A 15,131-nucleotide genomic window follows, 5' to 3' on the forward strand; every position below is an offset into this window, starting at 1 on the left:
TTCAGAGCTTCCCAGATTGGACAGGAAAAGTAGACCAATTCTTAGGAAGGAGGACTATTTAAAGGACGACCTGAAGCAAGAGGTAGTGGTTGTACTGGATGAGATCAGTGGTGAAGGTAGAGGATGACCAAGAGACCAGCTGGAAGAAAGAAGAGGGGGTGAATTGTGTTGGAGTTTGCTGGTGGAGAGGTGTTGTTTCATGGTGATAGTGTTTCTGCAGTGTATGTGTGTGAGAGAAACAAGCATGTACAACAGGTAGTATACAGTGTGTGTGGGAGAAGGCTGTAACAGAGTGAAAGGAGGGTGTTTGGTGCTGTGGGAGGAGTGTAGTAGAGGGAGGAGGAGAAGAGGAGTGAAGTGGATGGGTGGAATTGGTACACCAAACTGTGCCAGGAAGAGGAGTAAAACGCCAGAGGAACTGAGACTTGATGGGAGAAGTAAGTCACAGGGAGTGCTAAAATGATTAGTGGAGATATGAGTAGGCCCAACTTATCTAGCCTGAATGCACAAATAAATGCACAGTACTATCTAAACTCCCTTTAGAACACTAACCTATTCCTGAACAAGGGACAGTTGGGAAATCCCAGAGAGACCATCTAAAGAAGAAAAGAAATGTGTAGACAGTAGGGGTTACTAATTTCTAGAACTATCCAGGAATTCTGGACGCCTGGGTTGGGGAAGAGGGTTGTGGGCAGTTGGGAGAGAGGACGGCGGCCACAGGCCCTTCTAATGAAAATAAAAACCCGTAAACTGTCCTCAAGACTCCAGTGTTTTCTGTGCCACAACCCTTTTGTTGCAGTAAGTGGGCATGATTCGAATGTCTTCCTCACAAGATTTAACTTTCACAATAATAGCATAAAGGTTACGGAGAGTTTCAATGTCCCGGCTGTAATCGAATTATCCAATTAGTCTAAGTTTCATGTTTGATAATGGTGTGGATGTTGAAAGTTCTCCTGGGCTTGGTCTATCATGTGGTCAGACCAGATTCCGGAGGAGCAGATGAAGGGGTAAGATCTAAGTCTCTTGTAAAAACTGTTTTCATATTTTCTCACCTAATTGATTGAAATAAACATTTTAAACCCATTTGGGCAAGTATTTGCCTGGCGGGTGCATGGGGTGGGTTGGTAGTCTGCTCAAACATGAATCAAAAGTTGGAAATATCGCAGGCTAATAATATTAGGCAACTTGGACTGCTAAAAAAGCCATTTATCCAGAACTGGTTTAACACTTGTTGTGGGAAGGTTTATGAGGAAGCTGTTTTATTTTGTATGTTTGTAACGTTTGCTAGGGCAAAGTGTGCATATCTAGATCTGGAATGTGTGTGCCTTTTAGAGTGTTGATATTTGCAAGCTTGGCTTAGTGTAGAAATGTTTTTGTAAGTCTCAAGGTGGAAAAAAATGTCTTAAGTTGATCTGTGATGGTGTTTGTTGTTTCTTCATGTGCAATGAATTTCAATGTATATGTTGCACAGTGATGTAGTGTGACTGTTCATATTTATGGTACATCTATGATCGTATACAGTAGTTTGTTTTCCATTTCTCTTTGTATTTGTTGTCCAGGTTCTGTGAAGTGGCAAAAGAGAATGGCATGGACATCTTCCGGGTCTTCGACTCCTTAAACTATCTTCCCAACATGATCCTCGGCATGGAGGCAGCCGGGCAGGCAGGGGGTGTTGTGGAAGCTGCCATCTCCTACACTGGCGACGTGGCAGACCCCAACCGTACCAAGTATTCATTGGATTATTACCTGAAACTTGCAGATGAACTGGTCAAGGCTGGAACTCATATTCTATGCATCAAGGTAAAGAACACGTCCCTCCCCAAATGCTTAGTAAGCCATCATGTTGTATTTCATTGAACCTCTGCTGCTGCAAGACATATGTTTTTTTCTTTTTTACGTTGGAGTTTCCAAATCCTTCAGAAAATGTAATTTGCCTTTTTTAAAGTGTAAGCATCATACAATATTAGTATGGTTAATGCTGGCTTGTTATTTAACAATATTAATTTGATCAGTGTTGCTGTATTTTGGCACTGTATTATATACCTTGCAACGCTAACCAAATGGATGGACCTAGAGAATATCTTCAAACCGGTTCACAGTCAAAGTTTCGAAAACAAAAGACTCAAATGCCTTTTTATTGACAGTCAAAGGACCGAAAAAAAGGTTCAAATGTTTTTTTATTGGGGGGGGGGTTTCCCCCCAAAACCCCTATTTTGTTTTTATAAAAAACTTTTTTTACATTCTAAACTAAAAACTTTACTTTCGAACAAAAGGCCATTCGACCGGACACCCTTCAAACCTGTTTCTTAGTGTGGGGACTAAACCGAATGCCGCCTCAAAATGCACCTGATTTGTCGGGTGTTTATAGTTGATGTATGGTTGGGTGGTTTTAACAAAACAAAATGTCCTACAATAAGTGGCCTGCTGGGATGTCTGTGGTAAACCAAATTGTCCTCTTTTCTCGCTTCAACTCTTGTAGGACATGGCTGGCCTGCTGAAGCCGAACTCCTCTGATATGCTTATCCGTGCCCTGCGAGACCGCTTCCCAGACATTCCGATCCATGTGCACACCCACGACACAGCAGGTGCAGGAGTGGCCTCCATGCTAGCCTGTGCTGCAGCGGGTGCAGATGTTGTGGACGTTGCTGTGGATTCTATGTCTGGCATGACCTCCCAGCCCAGCATGGGTGCACTGGTAGCCTGTTCCAAGGGCACTGACCAGGATACAGGTACTGTACCTACTTCTAGCACCAGCTTTCAGCATGCTTGTTCTTAGAATAAGGGAGTTCAAAGGGAATAGAAGTGTAAAGCCATGTATGATCTCAGTCGAGTAAGATTGAGCATCAAGGGCAAGCCGAGGGGCCAAGAGGTGGCATGAAAACAAATAACAAAATCGTTGGGGTGGAGTGGCTGAGGAAGAGGAGGGAGGAATGCAAGGAAAAAAAAGTAGCTGTGGAAGGAGAACTAAGGTGTGGGGAACAAGTAGAAATAGGTTGCGAGAACATGGAAATAAAAGGAATCGGCAGAGATTGAGGAGAAAGGGCGTTTTTAAATGTCTATTTAAGGGGATCATTTAGAGGGAAATAACTTCAGGCACCACTTATTACACTGATCAGTCTTGATAATGAGTTGAGTACATAAAGGACGAACCTTTAAAGCCCATTGTTACTCGTGCAATTCATCTGCCCAGGTGTGGGTGTCACTCTTTCCCCACTTTATGATCCATGATGCTCTGAAATGATCTTCAGGTAAGTGGAATATAGGCTTCCTCAGTAAGGTAATCCTGGCCCTGGAACTTTTCGGAACATGCTGGCATCTTGTGCTCTACGAATTATGCTCCTCAGGACGCATCGCCTCTGGAGGGTCAGCGGTTGCAAGGGAGCTGGGGCAGGAAGGCCCCAATAAATAAAGCATCCTATGAATGCAAAATAAAAAGGTAATTGGATAGGTTGACTGCTGGGGGCAGTATGAAGGACAGTGAGTAATGGGAGAGTGGGCCAGAGTGTCAAGGCAGAAGTGTAGAGGGGCGTGATAGAGGGGCGTGAAATGTGGTTGTTTAAACTGGGATTGAAACGTGTGAAAAACAGCAGAGAAAGTGTGAACAGACTTACAGAAAGTAAGGAGAAAACAGAAGGAAATTGTAGGTGGACCATAGCTTGCCCCTGGAGAGCGAACAGGACAGAAGTGCACAGGAGTTAGGATTATGAAAGATGGAAAGAGATGGTGATGGGATTTTTAAAAAGAAAAAGTGGCAGGAGTAGGAGACGTGGCCCATGGCTCGTTATGAATCTGAGCACACCCCTATCCAATGATGACATGTGAAAGTGCTTTGTGGCATTTGGGGACAGAGTATCTGGGGTATAGAACACAGGCAAGCATGGGGGGGCGGATGGCAGGGCTTGACAAAATAATCAGAGATGAACATCCATGACAAACTATATGGAGAATGAAATAAACTGGCTATGCTGTATGGGAAAATCTGATTGAAATTGGATAAAAGCAGAAAATAGTGAGAGCATAAAAAGCCTCAGGACCAGAATGGTAGATTACAGCCAGTAATCATTATTCCTAGACCACTGCGAGGAGTCATACATGGAAGCTGGACACATAGGTAAGGTTTTACCGCAAGATGCGATTTATTAAATAATAAAAGGTGTTATAAACATCTTGTTTCCTAACTTAATAAGGGTTTCCCTGCCTCTCAAACACTAAAAGAAAATGACCTAGTGTCCAAAATGTCTGTCCCTCACACTAATGTATACAACCAAATCATACAAGGATTATGTGGCAACTTCAACATACATACAAATATAAAGAAAACAAGACTTCTTATGCTCGGGGTTTCATCCCTTTCCCCTAGATCAATTCAGAATATGTTAAACCCAAGTTCAATTTCAGACAGGTTATTTTCCCTTGCCATGTGTCATTCCAGGTGAGGTATACAGTTCTTTGTAATCAATAAGTCCTTTACTTGGCAAGGTTCCTTCCTTCTGTCCACAAGGTTTCTCACTCTTATCAATCAAAAAGTCTATTTCTTCATATATCAAATTGAAAAGTCAATGACAAAAAGATTCCTTTCTCAGGAGATCAAATAACACTTTACAGTTCTTCTTCATAAACTACACCTTAATCAGGATAGATCATACAAAGGTTCCACTTTAGTCAGGATGGTTATGCAACAGTTAATGTCCACCTTCTACTTCAACCACAACCTTCTAGCACAGTTATAGTACTTCAACTTCTTTTCTTCCTGGTCCACTCGCCTGCTAGGACTAACCACTAATTGTTCCTTTCCTGGCATACTTGCCTGCCAGGATTAAGCGCCTACTACTACTTGTACTTCGTCGTAAGACTTGTTCACAACTTTTAACATTTAACTCCTTAATGGGAAAGGTTAGTCAAAAACATCTTCTGGTATAAGTCTTTGGACTTGTAACACCATTGACTTATAATGGTCATAAACAAGAGGACGATGATTCTTACATTTATTGATTTGCCATTGGCAATGTAGGTTGCAACTCTCTGCCTCTTATCTTTTCTACGAGGAGGGCTTTTCCCCTGCTTTCTCTGACTTCTTTTCACACAGAAATACTGGCTGTTGACAATGTGATGTACAACTTCTGTTTGCTATATTCAATCTGCCTTGATATCTCTTGGCTTTGGCAATGCAGGAAACAAGACCCTTTATTCGTATATCCCTTTTTGTGAAAAATGTATACCTTTCATTTTATATTTGCCCTTCTTTGGCTTGAGCAATGCTGGTTACAGTATTCTCTTATTGGGCCTCTCCTTTCACATAAATTGTATTCACTTCGATTCAGAATTGTCCCCTTTTTATTTGGACAATACAGTTCACAGTCTGCTTTTGTTCACCCTCTCTCCTTTAACTCGTAAGATTCATTTTGTTAGAATTTATCTGTTTGGGATTCAAAATTAACTTTCTGGTACAGCGGATGGTTTTGGAGTGTACCCAGGGTTGCCTCGATTAGGCCAACTCAACGGTTGATGCTGGCCTCTCCTGCTAACCCACTTCCTCTGGTTCACTGCTCAGCGGTTCAGTCCACGTATTTGACGACTGCGGTCGGCTTCCAGCGGGCCACACTGTCAATGGAGCTCCCTTTGCTCCGCATGCGCTCCGGTGCAGTCAGCACATCGGAGTGAGATGCAGGATGCGGAGAGTGCTTCTCTCCCTCAGCACAGCCGGTCTCGGCACCGCTTCCCATTGCATGTCCTCTGCATCTCTTGGGCACCAAGACTTAAAACACAGTTTCCTCACTTCGTCCCGCTCGCAGTACAGCTGCGATGCCGTCCTCCGCTTCACACTTCTTCTGATGCTCCTGCTGCCTTCCCTCAACCCCCACCTGAAGGTCCTTTAAATATTATAAGATCCCACTGGGGCGTGGGATATTACGACCACTAGACTGAATGCTACGGTCTGGTAACTCTGGATGCATCTTCCTCATTCCAGTACGAAGAGCATTTTGGGACTGGATGTCCAGAATGTTAGTGGAATTAACCTGACAATTTTCACTATCTTTTAATTCATTTTATTCAAGAGATCGTGACCTTGGTTTAATGAAAGGTTTTTAGGAAGTTAAGGTTTCTTTCTTGGGTTTATAAATGGAACGCCATGTAGAATCAGTACTACTAAAAGTGGCATTGACTCTCTGCTTCTGATATACAGTTTTTCCATAGGCACAAAGAAGGCTTTTATGTTTAGTACCTGGTAAGAGTTTGGGTGGGGAGATCTTGTGATGACAATATTCCATTAAATATTCAGGTATTCAAAAACCTTCATCCTCAGAAGAAGAGTATCATTTCTCTCCTATCTGAGTCACCACATTCCCTTGATAGCCTTCTCCTCCCATGTGATTCTCCCCCCTGATACCTCGCCCAAGGTTAGGATCAGGTAGTTTCTGCCTTTCCCTGGCCACACGAGAGGAGGCTTTAGGCTGGGATTCTGAATAACTGTGCAGGATTCATCACACCACCGATCATATATCACTCCTTACTAACAGTCTTCATGCCTTCCAGAAACAAAAATAACTAGTTTGTATTAGAATTTCCAGAATTGTTCCTGATTCCCTGAGTGGAGTATACACCCCTGCCTCATCCCACACCTTCTCTTCTGCCTGTGTTTTTTCTATTCTTAGATACGGATTGGTGGATTAGGAGTAATGATGCTCACTGACTTTTCTCCACCATTCCCTTCCTTCCACCCTACTCTAGAAGCAGTCTTAACTAATGCAAATGTAGAAGGCAGTGACATCATTACTTTGCCCGAGTCCAGTAGAAACCCAGACCTACTGGCCAACAATAGAAACATAGCACAAACACAGGATAACATGACACAATCAATCGGCAGCTGGAGCATGCTGGCTCCACCATCCTTTAAATGCACTTTATTTACCCCAGGCACCTTGATACAACATGTCCGATTCTGTGCATTGTCCGTTTCGCAGTGGAGTTCCTGAGGCAAGTGACTGGAGGGAAATGGAGTGGACTCAATCCACCAGGCCAAGTGGGGAAAATAAATTGCCATCCCCAAACTCAAGACAAAGCATAGCGGTATGTTGGAACACCTCCTGCGCTCCTCGAGTATGATATCCAGAGTAAAATAACATGGTGCTCGGGGAGCCCTGAAGCTCCAGCCTGATGTCTTTCACCAAGCAACAGCCACAAGAGTGACCAGGTCATACCCCACAAATGAAATGCAAGGAAAATAATGTGAACCCTTGGCATGGCGGGGAGGGGGGTGGGACACCCAGTATTCCTTAAGGAAGATATATCCTCACAATATCTTATAACTTAATTTGTATAGAAAAAGCACTCTTGGCTGTGCATATCACATGTTTGTGGCGCTGCAACAAGAGGCCACACTACCACTATCAATACACTTGGGGCACTAAATCATCATCAGCCTGTCAGGATAAAAGGCTGAGTGACGAACACATGTTGCATGGCATTACCCCGTTCCAGGTGAGAGAATCTGGAAAACAGCTGATGAAGACATTAGTTATCAGTCAACCTGAAACAGAACAGGAAACGATTGTTCATATGTCAACTTTGACAGAAAAATTGGATGAGCATTTTCAAAATTAATCTGAGACACCAAATAAACTGATTGGGCAGCTATTGTATTATGATGCTTAAGACTCTGAAAGAATAAAGTATTGCACATAGCCCAGTCTTTGAAGACGAGCCCACCTAAGAGAACTCATATATTTATTTACTTACTTATTGATCATTTGTAATGCGCTTTATACAATATAATTGTGTTTCAATGTGCCACAAGGCTAAATGGGCAGGGGACAGGGGAAATAATACAGTGGCAAGAGAACAAAAAAGCAGCAATAATGGTCCTACTAGGGTTTGTGGCATTCAGCAGTGCAAGTGTCTTGAAGAGAGGTGCGGGGAGGGTGATGGGAAGGGGGGAGTGAACAAGTGCTGGTGGAAGGCCCAAGAGGGAATTCCTATGGGGAGCCAGGAGGAGCACCTCACGCTACGTGCTAGTGCAGGTAGTTCTCAAGGGTGGTATTTGGAGCCACCAGTCAGGGGCCGGCAGGGAAATTCAGTGGGGCAGGGTGCTGGTAAGACTGGGAGGAAGGGCCTGTGAGGTTCATGAGGATCAGGCCACCGGTCACAGCTGCAGTGGGGTGATTAGCAAGGAAGGGAAAGAGATAGAGAAGAGCAGAGTTTTGAGCAGTTTACAAAACGTTAGGTGGTCTGGCTCGAATCGAAGAGGGGCAGGGAGGCTGTTCCACAGGGAAGCACCAGCCGCAGAGAGATCTGCCCCTCACTCTCTGCTTAGAGAAGCATTCAGAAGTCAGAGTTGGAATTAGAGGAGCGTAGGGCTCTAGCAGGGAATAATTAGGGAGGAAGAGTTGGAGATGGCATGGTCCCAAGCCCCAGAAGGTCTTGTGGACGATGCAGAGGGTCTTGAATTTGATCCTTGCAGCCACCGGGAGCCAGTGGAGAGATTTTAGGGCTAGAGAGATACAGTCCCTGGGCTTGAGGCCAAGGATAAGTGCTGCAGCCTTATTCTGGAGTAGCTGGAGGAGCGGAGAGAGGGAGATTGAGAAAGAGACTGTTGCGGTACTCTAGCCTGGAAAGGACCAGAGCTCTGGAAACATTGAGCTTCTTGGGGAAGGTGAGAAAAGCAAGAATACCTCTTAGTAGATGGAGATGGAAGGAAGTGGGACTGCTCTCTCTCGCCCCATGATGTGATGGGGTGAGAGAGCAGGAGTCTAAGATGACCCCAAGGTTTTTGACCTCACAGGATGGTGGGGGTAGAGGGCCTGAAGAGGGCGGTCAAAGGCTAGGAGGAAAAGGGTGCACCAGTGTCCCAATGAAAAGGATCTCCATCTTACTGGCATTGAGACAGAGATCGTTCGCTAAACACCATGCCTGAATGGCCGACAGACAGTTGGGAATGAGAGAGGAGGAAGTAAAGGGAAGTTTGAAGGAAAGCTGTGTTTCATCAGCATAACACTGGACATGAGGATAGAAGGTGGAGATCAGGTCAGCCGGAGGGGTGAGAGATATTGAAGAGCCAAGCAATAGGATAAAGCTCTGGGGGGACACCACAGGTAGGGAGGGTGGGAGAAGAGGAAAAAGGTCCCAATTGCAGCTGGGAAAGGGTGATTACTGAGGAGAGAGGTCAGCCAGTCCAGTACCCGGTCAATGATGGCAAGGATGTCAGAGTCGTTTTAGGAGTATGGAATGGTTGACCATATTAGTAGCAGAGACTCACATGGTTCAGTATGAAGAGGTAATATGTGAGCGGTCTTATATATGGCCCTTCTGACTAGAATGTTGGTCTTACCGACATGTGAATCCTGTAAGAGGTAAAGGGTGCCAGGTTCTAGTTGGAAAGGGAGATGCAGACTGTTGTGTTGAAGAGTGCAGATCAAATTTACAGTCTCTGTGCTAGAGACTGTTATGGGGGTTATTCAGTGGTACATGTTAAGCGGAAGGGAAGCCCCCTATTTGAGCAATCTGTGGTGGGGTTGTTAAGCATTTCTGAACGTGTGGGTCATCTGAGGGGTAAGGGTGCAAGATTTTAATGATGAACTAGAGCAGTAGCTAGCGGGGGTATTTGGGTCGGCTGTGGGGGGTTTTGAGAAGTTGTTTGATATACGCAGATTTTCGAAACAGTGGAACATTTCCAATATTGATGGAGTCATTAAGAGAGGATAGTGATATAGGAATTTGTTCTGGATGTTTTGTGGTAATTTGTATACTTTTGAAGGGCTCAAACCCGCTGGGTTGCAGGAGTGTAGATGGTGTTGGACGATCCTCCACAGAGAAAAGGTGGAACAGGTTTAGGGAGAAGGGAGGATGGAATTGTGGGTGTTGTCTTTGGTGTGGTGTGATGCTGTTCGCCCTTTAATATCCAGGTGTTCTTGTATTTGTAGAATTGTTTTCCTGAAATTCTCAGTAATCTGATTAATATAGTTCTTAGGTTGTAATTAGTCCCAGAGACTCGATTGGCAACCAGTGTTTGGAGATAGCCCGAAGCATGGCAAAAAAAATGCAAAGGACTTTCTATGGTGTTGGATATCGGCCTTTTAGGACGCAATGTGTTCCTGAACTGGGACATTGCTAAGAGGTCCACAAAAAGAGAGTAAGTGCGCAACAAAACCACCAGGTAATTTGCCCATTGCAGGTTAATGTTCATTATGAAATTACTCTAGGAGCTGCATCCCTCATATATGCAAGCAAAGTATTTTGTTGAATCTGTAGGTTTCGTCCCTTCTTCCTTGGCGGGAGCCACCCCCTTTGAGTCTAGGGAGGTGAGCCCGCTAAGCAAAACCCTCCCTAGGGGTTTGGGAAACTGAGACCTCACTGGGAGTGACTCCCCACGAGGGGACAGAGACTGCCATTCCGGTAAGATCTCCCTACACCCGAGACATTATCTGCATATATGGGAATACCAGAGTGAATCTTACTGCCAGCTGTGGAACTCGAAATAATGTAGAAAATGCATTTCAACAGTTGGCTGAAGGCAATGCTGGCCTCTCAATGGAACTGACCATTAAACATACTGTCACGCTCACCTGAAATCCACGGGGACGCCACCCAGCCAGTTGGTCGCTGGTATCCTTCCCTACGGTCCCCAGGTGTGGTCTGCGGTGTAAGTTCCGCCTGGAAATGCAGGAGGGCTGTGTTTAGGGCGGGTTGACCAAGGTAGTATTTCCCCCACCTCCCGTGTGCCCGCAGCCCCTCTGGGCCCTCTCCTCACCTTGTGGTAGAAGTGGGCAAGCTCTCCGTCCTGCTTTCTTGGCAGGGGCGCCTTGTCTTTCGTGGGGGAGTGCGGTCTAGTTACTTCAATGACAGCAACCCGCTTAATGTCTTTCAGGTAGGTCTTATTGCTGTTTTTGTGTTATTCCTGCATGCCTTTTTCTGTGTGCTAATGTCTCTGTTTCTGCTCCTTTAGGTGTGCAGAGCGTCCATGAGGCGAACTGGCTAAGTTGGATCTCGCCGGTAATGATGATGCCCAACGAGTGCTTTGCGCTGCGCTGCAATGTCTTTATACGCTCAACTGTTTCTTCTTTCTTTTGTAGGTCGCGGTATGCTCTCAACGAGTGTGGATTCTTGAAGCAATGCCGACTTAGAGACGACCAGCAAGGTAAGCCTTTCAAATAGCTCGTACCTTGCTATGTCTTTAATGCCTCCTTTTAAAGTTGTCTTTTCGCTTCTCTCAGGTCCTTCGGTACGGGAGGCGCGCTGATCCAACGGAGCTGTTCAGGAGCTGACAGTGAATGAAGATGGAGAATGCAGGTAAGACGCTGCTGCTAACGATGTTCTTTTGTCTTTCTGCAGGTGCTGGTTCTCCCAGGCTCGAAAGGTAGCTGGACATGGTGACGTCACGTTGCAGACTGCAAAGTAACGCAAAGAGTGTGGTCTTGTACGGGTGTGGTTTAAATAGCCTCCACAAAGTAGTCCAGATAAAGTAGTCCCAAGGCCACTATACCGCATAGCGTGGTTCCTAGAACCAAGCTATGTGGATGCCTCCATGTTGGCTGATAGCCTAAAAAGTAGTTCGTGGACACATGTCTCTCACAATGTATGCCAAAGGCGCCAGGACTGGCCCAAGAGGGCCTGGGAAGTGGATGGCAGGTCTTATTTGAGATCCGAGTCCTGATTCCACCTGGCGAATAGACTTGCCAGTGGGGATCTGGGATGAGGGTTGTGACACATACCACTTTTGTATCTGGTAACAAGAATAAAAGGACTTGCCCCCATGGACAGAGGAGGACAAGTGATACGTAGAGGAGAGCCTCAGAAGACATTTGGAGGCAGAGCCACACTGCCCAGCAGAGCCGGATCTGGTGCGGAGAAGGACCTGGAAGGAGGTTCGGAGAGAGGTGCAGAGAGAATCCAGAGAGAAAGAGAAGTGGGGCCGATGAGGCACAGTGATGTGCAGAGTCGGCGAGGCTGAGCGGAGTCAGACCAGAGGGGACGGCGTGACCATGCAAAGGCCGTGGTGAGCATGAACCGGGAAACTATGCCTAACCCAGTGAGCGAGAGAGGAACAAGTCTCATCACCCCTCCACCCCCCCACTTGCAAATGCAAAACAAGAGGGAGGGCAAAATCGTGGCAAGCGGAGAAACACTACCACTGGCATTAAAGAGACGGCACCCAGAAGCTGGGGAGAACGCCAGTGACACCGGGTCAAAGCCACCTTGCTGGAGCAGGACCTGCTATGGAGAAGGAAGACTGGGTGCTCACAGCAGAGGGGGGTCACCGAGTCTAGAATGGGAGAGAACTAAGGTCTAGACCCCTATAAGGGACAGCCATGTCCAGAGAGGAAGGCAGAACTGCATAACAAGAGTGGTTATTGGAGCCCTTTAAACCCGACCCCTGAAGCCTGCCAAGCAGCTCAAAGCTGCACCCAAAGACCAAGAGAAAGCTATGTTAGAATGGGATCCCCATACCCCTGTGAATCAAGTGAGAATCTGGGAACAAAAAAAGCAAGGCAACCAGAATGACGCAATAAAGCAAGTATGGAATCCCCCCAAGGAGACTGGAATCTCGTTGGTGGAAGAGGATTAAAACCGATCCAGAGAGGGTGACAGACATAATAAAGTGTTACTCACCGAAGTGTCTAACATAGTCCTAGTCCATATTCCCCTTTCCTCCATCCTGTATGGGCATCCCTCGCTAGGGACGGTAACAGAACCTTTTTTCACCAGAAAAATAACACTTTCCTGTTGAATGTATACGGGCACAGGGCTGAAAGCATGCGCTCCCCTACCGGTGCCACACCTCAGTCCCCTTTGACATGTCAGCGATATTGAACTATTCAACCTCGCTGCTCTTATTTTAGGGGGAACGATGGTGGGACTTATGGAGGAAAGATGACTATGGACTAGGAGTTTGTTAGTCTCTCTGGTGAGTAACACTTAATACTCTTACGTCCCGGTCTCTTTCCTCCCTACTGCAAGGGTGTCCCTCGCCAGAAAAAACCTTCTTCCCCTTTAAATTTAGAGGTGTGTGGGGGCGCGGCCCTGGGAGCATGCACTCCCCACTCCTCAGTCGCCTTTTCTGTATCAACAGGAACAGGCCGATTTCACCAGCGCTCCTGGGTTTGGCTTTGGCCTTGTAATACCACGCGCTCTTCCCCAGATACTTTCTTCTGTCTTTTTGTCTTCTTTTTTCAATCAGGTACTTGGTCCTCCTGGCACCACGCTCCTCCCTTGCGTATGTCGACTTCATCAGGTGTCCAGTCTGCGAGGGGCTCTTCCCTATGTCCGATCCCCACGCTCTTTGCCTCTGCTGCCTTGGCCCTGACCCTGGCTGGGAGGGTTGTACCGTGTGCAAATTACTTACACCGCATGCTCTGAAGAGCAGGCTGCCAGGTGGAGGGAGCTCTTCGAGAGGTCGCCTCCAGAGGACTTGAAGATCTTTGTCAAACATAAGTCAAGGCCCATGGGAGTGCTGTTTTTTTCCAAAGCACCCTGCCTATCAGACCCCGTCCTGAGGTGCAGAGTAGGTCTCGTGCTCCACCGCCAAGAGTCCTGGAGGAGGCTGGGCCCAGTGAGCCAAGCACCATGACTTTTGCACGCAGCTCAACAAAATGGCCACCGCACCAGACAAGATGGCTGCTCGTACGATACCGCCCCTTGGAACGGAGCAGGTGGGAGAACAGGTTACAAGGTGGGACTGGTGTCAACCAGGTACGTGGCCACAACCTATCCATCAGCATCACAGGGCAGGATTACCCTGCAGTCAGCTAGACAGAGTACGCACCTGCCCCGGCAGATGCCTGCTACAACGTCAACATCACCTGTCACCCCACCGGCCTCTGAGGACAGGTTCTTTGAAAAGTTCCTCACGCTCATGAGATCTCCTCAGATGGGAGCCATCCTCCGTGATGTCATCAAGGACATGCTCCCTCCAGCCCCTATAGTCATTCCTCCTACGGCTCCAGCGCTGCAGGCCCTGGTGCAGCCCCCGCTGCCCTTTGCGGCTCCTTCGATTCTGGTTCCCCTGCCTCCCCCAGTTCAGGCGGTTCCACACCAGCCTCCAGCTCCGGTCTCCACACCGCATCCCTCAGCACCCAGCACTCCACCCGCTCTGGACCAGCCGGACACCCTGGTGGACACAGACGAGGAAGAAGACCCTGATGCCGTTGTCACCCAGGACCTTCCATGAATGACGCACAGTTCTGGCAAAGTACTTGGGCCTTCCTCAATCCGAAGTTGAACAACCGGAGGTGGGGGTACTTGCCGAGGTCCTCATTCTATGCCCAGCGGCTAGAACTGGGATCCCGATGCAGGAGGATGTTGTCGCCTTGGCCAAGAAAGGGTGGCTCAAGCCCCACTTGGCCCAACTTGTCAGTTGGCGTCTCCACGCCAAGTATAAGAAAATGGAGGGGAATCCACTCTTGTTGTCGGCACACCCTCAACCGCACTCTTCGGTGATTGCTGCAGCGTCACTCTACTCAAAGCCTGAGTCGTCCTCGGCACTGCTAGGCAAGGAGAAGATCTTGGAGGCATAAGGGAAGAAGCTTTATTTCAACGCTTTTCTGCATCTTCATCAATCCAACGCGGATGCCATGCTGGCAGCTGTTAACCAGAGGCTTTTGCAGGAAATAGCCGACTTCCTTCCAGAACGTCCGGTGCAGAGCCAGTTAGGCTTCGGGCTACTACATCCATCCCAGACATTCAGGAACGCATATTGGACCTTCCATTCGCGGGTGGTGACCTCTTTCACTCCACCGCTGAGGAGGAGCTAGATAAAAAGAAAAACTATTCACAAACTACGAAGTCTTTATCCTTACGAAGGCCACACCCAAGACGTACACCCAGTCACATCAATGCGCTGACAAGGGGCGGGTTCCAGGGCTTCCAAAAACAGAGGTCCATACAGCCTGTTCATTCTCTGTGTCAGCACCGGTGCAAACAACAAAAGGGTGAACAAGGTCTTTTTTCAGTCCCCCTCCTCTGCAACAGCCTCATAGGGAAAGAAGGCATAACGCGCCTCTTTGGGTCCACGTGTCTCCGGTGGGCAGCAGGCTGGCCCTTCACGTACAGTTTTGTCATCAGAAGTTCGCAGACTCCTGGATCCTATCTGTAGTATCCATGGGGTACCGCCTACCTGTCCCTTCCTCGCGCCCCCCCCC

At 47.2% G+C, this 15,131-nt stretch overlaps 1 protein-coding gene across 5 annotated transcripts in view; it reads left to right on the forward strand.

Moving 5' to 3' along the window:
• PC (pyruvate carboxylase) overlaps positions 1 to 15,131 on the forward strand; it is a 2,561,538-nt gene that overhangs the window by 2,435,319 nt on the left and 111,088 nt on the right. For all 5 annotated transcript variants that reach the window (XM_069644789.1, XM_069644792.1, XM_069644793.1 and 2 more), the window contains 2 exons: positions 1,560 to 1,800; positions 2,480 to 2,729. In XM_069644789.1, the coding sequence (XP_069500890.1) occupies positions 1,560 to 1,800; positions 2,480 to 2,729 (491 nt within the window). The remainder of the gene's footprint in view (positions 1 to 1,559; positions 1,801 to 2,479; positions 2,730 to 15,131) is intronic.

Source organism: Ambystoma mexicanum, chromosome 2p (genome assembly GCF_040938575.1).
Source record: "Ambystoma mexicanum isolate Mex_15411 chromosome 2p, UKY_AmexF1_1, whole genome shotgun sequence".
NCBI lineage: Eukaryota > Metazoa > Chordata > Amphibia > Caudata > Ambystomatidae > Ambystoma > Ambystoma mexicanum.